General features: G+C 38.3%; 1 protein-coding gene across 2 annotated transcripts in view; it reads left to right on the forward strand.

Annotated features, from left to right (window-relative positions):
- The window catches only part of STK26 (serine/threonine kinase 26), a 51,423-nt gene extending 39,873 nt beyond the window's left edge, over positions 1-11,550 (forward strand). Inside the window, exons 4-11 of one of the 2 annotated variants that reach the window (XM_034649011.1) lie at positions 2,744-2,852; positions 2,934-3,091; positions 5,286-5,471; positions 6,619-6,767; positions 7,816-7,909; positions 8,354-8,416; positions 8,499-8,653; positions 9,749-11,550. In XM_034649011.1, the coding sequence (XP_034504902.1) occupies positions 2,744-2,852; positions 2,934-3,091; positions 5,286-5,471; positions 6,619-6,767; positions 7,816-7,909; positions 8,354-8,416; positions 8,499-8,639 (900 nt within the window). In that variant the 3' untranslated portion in view covers positions 8,640-8,653; positions 9,749-11,550. The remainder of the gene's footprint in view (positions 1-2,743; positions 2,853-2,933; positions 3,092-5,285; positions 5,472-6,618; positions 6,768-7,815; positions 7,910-8,353; positions 8,417-8,498; positions 8,654-9,748) is intronic. The other variant, XM_019803449.2, reaches the window with a different exon arrangement.
- Positions 11,551-11,825: the final 275 nt, after the last annotated feature.

Here is an 11,825-nt window from a genome sequence, read left to right on the forward strand (position 1 = left end):
GATCAGTTACCTTACTTGGTCCCCCAAGGTGCTCACCATATCCCTTCCCTAAAAATCAAGAGACCTAAGTCCTAGTCCTGGTTCTGCCATTGACTAGCTGGCTAATATTGGACAAGCCATTGAACCTCTGTGCCTTGATTTCCTCAAATGTTGAATGAAGAAATTCAATTAGTAATTGTTCAAGGTTTGTTTCTCCAGCTCGCAGATTCAAGAACACTGTGATTGAATGATGAAGTTCATGTAACTGGCCTTTGTAAGGAGGGCCAATGATGAGAAAATGTGCAGTACAAATGAATGCTAGCATTTGGGGAATTTAAGAAAGGATTAGGTTGGAGGGAGGGCACTGCTATTAGGGACAAGAGAAAACAAGAGGGATGCTGGGAAGAAATTATTTCTCACTTTAAACTGGTGCCCAGCTAAAGGAATGTGATTATTACTTGTAACTGACATCAGCATTTTAGAGTGTATACCTCAAGATTCTCTCCCATTCTTGAAAAAAAACTTAGTTGTATATGAACAGACTATGTGCATATTGTAGGTTATTTTATGGAATTGATCTTACCTGACTTCCTTCGAGGAAGAATTGTGATAGCTTACAACAAAAATTCATACAATAAAGTTAATAGAATAAAATAGCACCAAAGAAAAAAGTTGGAAACAATTTGCTCATAAGAGAAGGCGTAACGTAATGTGCTGCATTAGGACCAGCTGAAAGTCAAAGGAGTGGGGGACAGCCCCAGGCCCATAAGTATAGTCTGTGAAAGAGCAGATGTCCCTCTCTTGCATGCGCTCAGTGGACAATAGAGGCAGATTATCCAAGGCCAGTATGCGGCCCTGGAGGCAGAGGTATTAGCTATTAGAGACATTGGAGTGGTCTTCAGTCATTGAGGAGAAGTTCAATTATGCACTCCAAGGCCCGTGGACCAAGATTTCAGCATTATCTCTTCCAAGGTTGTACTGCAAATAAAAAACCAGTCTCTGTTCCATCGACTTTACCTTCATTCTCTTTCCAACTCCCTTTTTTTCTCCTTTACTCATTGTTGTCAACATGGCTAAGGAAACATTTTAACCACAAGCCTTGAAATAGTTTTCTGTCTCATAATGAACCAGAAAAACCCAGCTGTAGCACCCCATTCCCATTGCCCTGCCATGGAGTCTGCCCCTCCCAGCCTCTCCCAGTACCCCCTTCATTGAGATTGTACTTCTCCTGAATTTTAAACTGGAGCTAAATATACCCGATACGCTAGTGGGTCTATAAGACCCCTTTTTTGTTTGTTTTTACGGAAATGTATTGTTTTTTTAAATTCTGTATTACGTAATTCACTGGCTTATCCAGGCCACTTTTGGAAGTCCTTGAGAATGACAAGTAGTATCTCTTACAGACCTTGCCCTATTTCTTAAGTAACTGAGGCTATACCGCCTCTGCCCCTGTCAACATGCTACGATCAGTGATACTAACTACGAATCCTTAGTATGACCTTTGTCTCTCAGTTATTTGGTAGTCCCTCAGAATTTCATTGCCAGCAATCAATAAAATGCCATTTTCATCTCTGAGAACAACTTTAATCACTCCTGTTTAAATAGAAGCTTTTGGGATGGAAGTTGATAGATTTATAAGTAAATAGATAATGTTACCTAGGAAAGGCACCTATTGAACTATGGACATCCCTGGAGTATACTATATATCCAGACCGCAGTTAATATTCAATGGTGAGACTGAAGTACGGGTTCTATTTTAAGCTGTTAAATTTCAACATGAAAGTGCCCTTTATTCAGAATAAATATGGCATTCATGAAAGATGAAATACACTAGGTGCCAAAGAGCTGTGAATCCCTCCCAGTGTGAGGCAGAGTGGGCGATGTTTGATTTTCACCACCTCTTCCCTCCTTCCAGCAAACAGAGCTCTACCTCAGCTCTGACTTTAGATTCCCACCCTTTCCTGTAATAATACTGTACAGTCCACTGTTTGTGCTTTATGAGGTACCAGAATTTTAAAATAACCATTTATTTTAAAGAGATATTTTCAGATATTCCATTACAAGTTCTCCTGAAACCTAATCATTGCTTTCCTTGTATTCCAGTTGGAACTATTGGCTTTGGTACAGGGATGGGGAAAGAAAGGGAAATGTGTTATATTTATTTGAAAAACCGTATCCCTTCATGATTTATCTTTTTTTTCTTTTTTTTACAATGTAAGTCTGAATAGATTAATTATCATATTCCTGGCTAACTTGTAAAATTCGGTCTCAAAAAGGCTCTCGGCTTTCCAAAGTGATTGAGAGACCCAAATGCTAAGAACTGTGCTGTGGGCTGACTGATCTCAAAATCAGTTTAGTGTAAATAGTTAATCATTTAAATAGCCAACACCAAAATTTAAGTAGCTGATTTCTTTTTTTCCTAGCCAAAAAAGAAAAGAAAGCTTGTTCTGTCATTGTTTAAGCATATTTCTTAAATCTTGGATGTAAATATTTAGGAACCTTCCAGACTTGGAACTGGTACAGAGGTCACACTGCTTGTATTATCTGTCGAGATTAAATCTAATCATTTAAAAACTCTTTCAGCCCTTTGACTTGTTTACTCTCTTCCCTCACCTTTTAAATTGTTTCCGCCTTTGTTTCAATATTGTCTTAATAAGCAGAATTGCTTCGTATATCTAAGTGATTCCCTTATTTCAAAGATAATATCAAGTTTGAACTAGATTGTTTGGATGTGTATAAAAGTGTGTGCGTTTTCCCCCCTCAGCTTCGAGCTGGTCCATTTGATGAGTTCCAGATCGCTACTATGCTAAAGGAAATTTTGAAAGGTCTGGACTATCTGCATTCAGAAAAGAAAATTCACCGAGACATAAAAGGTATGCAAAAATCTTATATGAACCTGAGAAACATAGCTGCATTCTGAGGAAGCTGAGGGGTTTTGTTTCTTTTTTCCCCAGCTGCCAACGTCTTGCTGTCAGAACAAGGAGATGTTAAACTGGCTGACTTTGGAGTTGCTGGCCAGCTGACAGACACACAAATCAAAAGAAATACCTTTGTGGGAACACCATTCTGGATGGCTCCTGAAGTTATTCAACAGTCAGCTTATGACTCAAAAGTAAAGTGTTACCTGTACAAAACTGTTTTGTTTTTAATAATAGGTTTTATATAGCATGCTATTTTATGTGAAAAAAACTGCCCTGATTTTCCTTCTTTTAAAAGTATTTCGAAAGCTAGTGTTATGTCAAGTGTTCCTGCTAAATCATAAGTTCTCAGAATGCTGATAATATTCGGACCCTATTCCCTTCAGTAGCCTTCCATCCCACTTAGAATAAAATCCAAGGTCCTTACTATCAACTACATAGCTGTCCATGATCTGGCCTCCAGCCTCATCTCCTTTTACTCTCCTCTGTATTCTGTCTTCTTGGACCACAGGGGCCTCACTGCTGTTCCTCAAACATATCAAGGACCCTTCTGGCCTCAGGACGTTTGCACTCACCCTTCCCTCTATCTGGAATAACCTTTCTTCCAATCAGGTCTCGGCTTAAACATTACTTCACCGTAGGGGTGCCTGGGTGGCGCAGTGAGTGGGGCATCCAACTCTGGGTTTCGACTCAGGTCATGATCTTGGGGTTGTGGGATCAGCCCCATGTCGGGCTCGGTGCTCGGCGTGGAGTCTGCTTGAGATTCTCTCCCTCTCTCTCTCTGTCCCTCCCCCCAAATAAATAAATAAATAAATCTGTGTGTGTGTGTGTGTGTGTGTGTGTGTGTGTGTGTGTGAAAGAGAGACTTAGGTTGTTTTCATGTCTTGCTATTGTAAATAATGCTGCAATAGAGATGGGGTCAGCTATCTTTTCAAGTGAGTGTTTTCGTTCTCCTTGGAAAAAAATGTCTATTCTGATTTTCTGCCTATTTTTTATTATTTTATCTTATTTTTTATTTTATAATGTTACATTAGTGACCATACAGCACATCATTAGTTTTGGATGTAGTGTTCCATGCTTCATTGTTTGCACATAACACCCAGTGCTCTATGCAATACGTGCCCTCCTTCATACCCATCACCGGGCTAGCCCATCCCCCCCACCCCCTCCCCTCTAAAACCCTCAGTTTGTTTCCCGGAGTTCATGGTCTCTCATGGTTCATCTCCCCCTCCGATTTCCCCCCCTTCAGTTTTCCCTTCCTTCTCCTACCGATCTCCCTGCTATTTCTTATGTTCCATAAATGAGTGAAACCATATGATAATTGTCTTTCTCTGCTTGACTTATTTCGCTTAGCATTATCTCCTCCAGTCCTGTCCATGTTGCTGCAAATGTTGGGTAACCATTCTTTCTGATGGCTGAGTAATATTCCATTGTATATATGGACCACATCTTCTTTATCCATTCGTCTGTCGAAGGGCATTTCGGCTCCTTCCAGTTTGGCTATTGTGGACAATGCTGCTGTGAACATTGGGGTACATGTGCCCCTTCTTTTCACTACATCTATATCTTTGGGGTAAATACCCAGTAGTGCAATTGCTGGGTCATAGGCCTAAAATAAATAAATAAATCTTAAAAAAAGAAAAACGGGCGCCTGGGTGGCGCAGTCATTAAGCGTCTGCCTTCGGCTCAGGGCGTGATCCCGGCATTCTGGGATCGAGCCCCACATCAGGCTCCTCCGCTATGAGCCTGCTTCTTCCTCTCCCACTCTCCCTGCTTCTGTTCCCTCTCTCGCTGGCTGTCTCTGTCTCTTCAAATAAATAAAACATAAAATCTTTAAAAAAAAAAAAGAAAAGAAAAACATTACCTCACAGAGTAGTCTTCCCTAGCCATCCTGTGTAAATTTGCAGCCCCCCACAAATCATTATTCCCTCATCCTGATTTTATTCTTTTCTTCACAGAACTTAGCACCATCTGACATCATATTATTTATTTACTTATCTGTCTCTTCTGTTGGAGCACAAGCCCCTTGAGAGCAGGGATTTTTGTCTGCTTTATTCACCACCTGAACCCTCAGTGCCTAGAATGTGGTGCCTGGCAAAATGTTAGGGAATTTGATAGTTTTTTTTAAATAAGTGAATTCAATTAATAAAAATTTATTACATTCACATAATATTTCTTGAGACACTTTATTTTTTTTAAGATTGATTGATCTCCTCTCTACCCCCAATGTGGGCTCGAACTTGTGAGCCCAAGATCAAGAGTCACATGCTCGTCTGAGCCAGGCACCCCTTTTGAGACACTTGAATATCATGTGACCCACAGGCTATTTCATGGCAGTCTGTTGGAATGGAATTTCAAGCTAATACTTTTTCCTCTCTCTTACCTCAGGCTGACATTTGGTCATTGGGAATCACTGCTATTGAGCTAGCCAAAGGAGAGCCACCTAACTCTGATATGCATCCGATGAGAGTTCTGTTTCTTATTCCAAAAAACAATCCTCCAACTCTTGTTGGAGACTTTACTAAGTCTTTTAAGGAGTTTATTGACGCTTGCCTGAACAAAGATCCATCATTTGTGAGTATATATTGCCATTACTACTGTTTGTTTTTGATTATTAAGTCTGTATAAGCAAATGTGGTTTTTCTACAGTGAGGAATACAGTGCATGTGAAAATTGCCTAAGATCCTTCTAGGAACTTGGTTCTTCCTTCTCTCTTGCTAATTCTGTTCAGTTCTTAGCAAGATCCTTACTTCCTTTTCTCCTTCCCCTGTATCTTTTTCTCTTTCTCGTGGTCCCTAGCTCCTTCCTTATTCTATTGATCATTTCTTATTTCAGACGGCAAGAATGTGAGAAATAAAGTTCCTGTTATAGGAAGTCATTATTAAAGAACATGTGTAACTATCCACAGTGATTTTTATTCAACTGTGTTTTCATTTTTCATGAAAAGTCATGTGTGTTTCACTTTTTTAAAAATTTAATGTTGAGAAATAACAGCATATGAAGTTATATGCTTTTACTGAAGTCTCGTGAACTCCACTCATTTACCTGACAGATTTGATCACAGTTGCTTTACTGTTTCTAGAATAAAGCTGCCTGGTGACTTCTAGAAGCTAGAAGTATACAAGAACTAAGCTTTAATGTAACTGTTTTTAAACTGAGAATGAATATTCTGATATTAATAAAACCCTAGGGGAGAAATAGCCCCCCACAGCACCTGGTGTTTGCATTTAGATGCACCATGAATTAATGTGTGATGGAGAAAGGATTAATCTGGGGATCATATGACGTGTGCAGATGATAATAAAGTTACAGCCTTGCTAGTTGTCATCCATTTTTTCAACTTACAGTAAATATAAGAAGAGTATTTGAAAGCACTATGTTGAAATGTTTTTAAATTTTTAACTGATTTTCAAAATCCTGCCATGTGTTTCTCTGCTTTTTTGAAGGTCCTGCCTGCCAGTTTGGGGTAGGTAGGCCACCTTTTTGCCCACTGGGCTTGAACAAATTGGTACCAAGGTAGTAAATTTAACTGGGTTGCCTTGAGCCACTTCAAAAAGTAGAATTAGCTGTGTGTTGCCCTACAGCATTTTAGTTGTCCTCATGTTTGTAGACCTACTTTTCAGATGTACCTTTTCTGCTTAATAATTGAAATAATTTTTACCACCCCTTGCAATCATAAAGAGCCTAGAAGTATTCATGCGTCCTTCATATTTCTCCCTAGCGTCCTACAGCTAAAGAACTTCTGAAACACAAATTCATTGTAAAAAATTCAAAGAAGACTTCTTATCTGACCGAACTGATAGATCGATTTAAGAGATGGAAAGCAGAAGGGCACAGTGATGATGAGTCTGATTCCGAGGGCTCTGATTCGTACGTACAAATCATTTAATTTTTATGTAGGTAACCCATTCTAATGTTGCCTGTCTTTTAAGTACTATCCACTATGCTTTCTCTAGCATAAAATATAAACCTCATTTTAAAGTTTTACTGTAAAAACCGTGGAAGTCTTTTAAAATCACAGTTTGTGGAGTATAATGAATTTGGAAACGTTTTTTCTTAGAAGTGAATTGCTCTAGTTGTAGATGGTCTCAGTCTAACCCCTAGTGGATACTTGAGTATATTACAAAATTTTGGAACAAGATTCAGTTAAAAGTTAGTTTGCCCAGAGTGGTAAGGGGCTATGTCTTCTCATACTTTGGGGGAAACCTGCAAAATCCTTCTGGAGAACTGACCTCCAGGTCTTTCCTACCCCTTGGCCACATACTAAACTGGGATCAGACTGATAGATTTAAATATTCATCTATGTATGATTTCCACCCCCCCTAAAAAAGTTCCACTGTTTTTCTAACTGCAGCATTCGCCTTGACATCTTAGATTCTAAGTCCATAACTTAATGTAGACCAAGGAAGTCTGTAGGTTACACCAGAATTTACTCTTCCACTGGCCGAATTGGCACAAAGGCAACATGAAATTTCTTTCACTAATACTCTCAGAGTCCTGCATTTATGAGAAATTGCCCCACTTTGAAAAGAATCAAAAATACCAGGATGATTTTTGTGCCCTGTTGTAATAGTTTGTTGGCCATGGCTGCCCGTGAAAGTAGCCCATGGAACTTTAAAAAAAAGAATCAAAAGCCACACTTGAGGAGATCCTGATCCAGTCAGTGGGGAGGGTGGGGGCAGGACTTTATTTATGTGGTAAGAGGTTTCCACATGCGATTCTGATGCACACTTAGGAGTTGAGGACCACTGCTCTTCTTCTTCAGTAAATTGTAGTATCCACCTGAAACTGAGATCGAATGCTTTTTTATACTATGATTTTTTATATATTGGAATAACTCTTCAGAGTCTGGCTGCATTGATTTGGTATTTTCACCAAGCTTAGTTACTTAGGAACGTATTTTGAACCATCTCTTTAGGGAACCCACCAGCAGAGAAAATAATACTCATCCTGAATGGAGCTTTACCACCGTGCGAAAGAAGCCTGATCCAAAGAAACTACAGAATGGGGCAGTATGTGCATGGCGATGATCACTTCCTCTCAATAGACTCTTTCAGACTAATGTAGTGAGATTGTGATGGCCAAAAATTATTAGAATTTAATACCCCTAAATGCCCACCTACCTCACTGTATCCACAGTATGCTTCATTAGTCATTAGTTTTGAGCCAATTAAGTAAAGGTCATGGAGGTCGTTTAAGTGGCCATCGGCATGTTTTTAAATGCAACTTACCTAGACATGCATAACCCCAGTGTAATCGTGGATATCTATCTGTTGTAATCCTAGAGGTTAGAGGCCTTCTGGGTAATGGATGGGTGGGAAGGAAGCATGGAGATGTGCCTTATATTGGCTCTTTTGGGAGGGAGGTTTCAAATTAGTGCTCGCTTGTTACAGAATAAGAAAACCATGACTTACTGTGTTAATTTCATGTGCATAATCCATATTATTTGTTCCAAGGAGCAAGATCTTGTGCAAACCCTGAGCTGTTTGTCTATGATAATCACACCTGCGTTTGCTGAAGTAAGTATGGATTCATTAGCTTTCAATATCTATGTTAAGAAGTCTAGTAATTTTAAATGTTATTGCTATTGATCTTTCTCAGCTTAAACAGCAGGATGAGAATAACGCTAGCAGGAATCAGGCAATTGAAGAACTTGAGAAAAGTATTGCTGTGGCCGAAGCCGCCTGTCCTGGCATCACAGATAAAATGGTGAAGAAATTAATTGAAAAATTTCAAAAGTAAGCTTGAAATGTCATGTAAGAAATTATTTTGACATTTTCTGTGGGATGTTTATGATACAATATGATCACCTTGATTCAGTCATTTCAACTATTCACTTCTTAATAGTTGTATGTTTAAAACTGTTTTGTTTGTTGCCCATCTTTAAACACGAGCTTTTGGAATTGTTATCTTCGGGCATTACAAGGTACTTTTCCCGCTGCAAGAAATAGCCTGTTTTGTTTATTTCTCCTTTGCCTGCTAGTAGGGGAATAGACGAAAGGTCTCGGAGTTTATTTTTATTTGGGCCCTTGTAAATACCATTTAGGAATGCTTTCATTCTTGCCACTACCCTCATACACCACTGTTCACATAGTTTCCAGTGCTAAAGTTCTTACGTTTAGCCCCTGTAAGAAAAGTTAAGGGAGGGATTTTAGGTAGGTCCTTATGATTGACTTCAATTTCCACACTGTCTCAAATTGTTGGTTTAATTTTGTTAAGTCATACAGTTAATGTTTAAGTTCTCTTTTGAAACCAGACTTTTGTATGCGTGCACAAGCATACACACAACTCCTTAGCTCCAGCAGAATAAAGCAATACTAATTCTAGTCTCAATCCCATTATATCACTTCTCGGTGCATCTTTCTACTTGTTTGTATTTGTGGTGGCACTGGGATCAAGTTGGAGCAAACTATATGGCCTGTAAAATCACACACTCTTCTATCTGATGAAGCCTATTTGTCTTCGTACACTAAAGCTCCTCTTCAAAATCCCTTAGACTTTCATGGACAACTTCCCGCTCTTTTCCTATTTGCAAACAAATCAATTGGAGGTTGTCAAATCAGATATGGAAGGGATTTTGTTTTTAAGTGGGCCCCACACAGAGCCTGAACTCACCACCCTGAGATCAAGACCTGAGCTGAGATCAAGAGTCAGACGCTTAACCGACTGAGCCACCCAGGCGCCCCTACAGAAGAGATTTTTGAACTTCTTTATATTTTAACGTCTACCTGATGAGATTCAGTAAAAGAGTTTAGTTTGCTGAATCAGTACCTTTACTGCAGAGTTCATACAGATGAGGAATATAAATATGTGTAATTGTATATCGGTTTAAGTTTTTCTTCATTTTATAGGTGTTCAGCAGATGAATCTCCCTAAGCAACTTATTATTGGCTTCTGTTTCATACGGACCCAGAGAAACCCACCAAAGCTACTTCAAGCTTAACAGTGCTTAACTCATGAGCTCCATGTGCCTTTTGGATCTTTGCAACATTGAAGATTTGGAAGAAGCTCTTCAACTATTTTGTGATGGTGTTTATCATTTTATATTTTAAAGAGATTATTTTGTAAGGAATATCTTTTAATACTATAGTTTCACCTGTATTCTACTAAATGTTGAGATACAGTTTTGCTTTTAGGTATCATTATTACTTAAGTTACTGGGATGAATACCTCTCATGTTTTGATCTTTAGTTAAATGTACACTCATGAAACATACAGGTCTTTCAAAGTCATCCTAAGTACTCAACGTTTATAAATCATCAAGCCTCGAAACACTTCAAAAAAAAAAAACAAAACACGAGCATATTCTAAAAATGACTATGGGTGGAGAGGTGAAAACAAGTCATATTTTCTTAAAAGGGAAGTTTTTAATAAGCTCTTGGAAATGAAACCTGAAAAGTATTGACTCCCTCTACCGAGTTGGGATGATTTTCCAGGTAGCTCAATGACGATCTCATTTGAGAGCCCTGTGTTTGAAGCATTTATAGGCAACATGTAGCAACAGAGGTACCTCTTGGTGTGCAGTATTGACCTTCTCTTGCAGAAGAGGCAGTTAACCCTTATTTAACATGGTTGGAAATTTAAAGCAATATTAACTAGCCAAGTATGGGTTTTTGGCAATACTGGAGGAATTAGTCAGGCTTCGTTTTTAAAATCTTCAACTCATAGCGCATATTATATGCTTGGATTTGGGGAGCTTAAGTAAAAGCTGATAATCATGTGAGTAAGTACCTGATCAGCAGGTATGAGTATAACTTACACCAGCATATTTTCGTCATGGTAATGAGGTGTCCTATAAACTATTTATACATTTTTGTTCTTCATAATTATCCAGTACATAAGCATCATATGTTCATTTTTGAAAGGGTATTTAAGTAAGCATTTTCTAGTTAATATGAAAATAACCATAGTACAGGATGATCTGTGTCCGTACAAAAGTTAAGTTAGACTGTACAGTTAATTTTCAGTTATATTTATGGTACTGTTATATGGGTAATACCTTTTTTCTTTTAAGCCCATTATATATATTATGCCTGCCTAAGTTCCGAACTGAGGCTATATTTCAGTAGTTGTAGAATTATTGATATTAATTAGTTTTGGTAGTTAACGTTTTATTGTTTGGATCAGCACAGTTTGGTTTTTGCACAGAAGTCATTTCTAAAAATCGGAATAATTGCCAAATATTAGAAGAAAGGTGTTCTTCAAGTAAAGAGTACAGTTTTTAGTCAAAGTGGCCATTACCTCTTCTCTTTCTGTAATAATACAGACACTTGAATAAGTTGTGGTCATGTCATATGCCAAGAAAGTTCTTTTCATTGGTGCCCATACTGTAACAATTACTTTTAATGCATTGTATTTTGAAGTAATGGTTCAGTTGAAATTTTCTCCTGCTATGTGACTGAAACGCAATTACAGTTTATAATCTGTAGAGGTCTAGAACTAATTTTGCAACTCATATCGTGGTTTGAATGAGTATTTTTGTAAAAGCAAAAGCAACGAATTTATAAATGGATTATTTGGAACTTTACAACACAGCTGTATCATTGGTAGGAATTATATTGTTTATTCATTAGAGTTATTAGTCCTGTAAACTGTTTCTAGCATACTCCAGTGTTGTGGGGGGTTTAAAAATAAATATTTAAATTTCATGGTCCTCAGCATTTGTTTTCTTGAGGTGGGGGTATGGGGCGGAATTTTAATTGTTTGAGATTTTGTCTCCTCTGCCCTTTAATTTGTTGTTGGAACTTTTAACACCAACGTCTCCATTGGAAACTAGAAGGTATTCTTCAGATTTAAGCATTGATTATAGCTACGGTGCGTATCTGTCCCCATCCCAACAAAATTACTGATAGAGTCCTCTTTCATTCAGAAATGCCGTAGGTTAGACAGTATGTTGTGTGGTCATCCTAACTATAGTTTTATTACGAA

The sequence above is a fragment of the Ailuropoda melanoleuca genome, chromosome X (assembly GCF_002007445.2).
Source record: "Ailuropoda melanoleuca isolate Jingjing chromosome X, ASM200744v2, whole genome shotgun sequence".
In the NCBI taxonomy this organism is placed as follows: domain Eukaryota; kingdom Metazoa; phylum Chordata; class Mammalia; order Carnivora; family Ursidae; genus Ailuropoda; species Ailuropoda melanoleuca.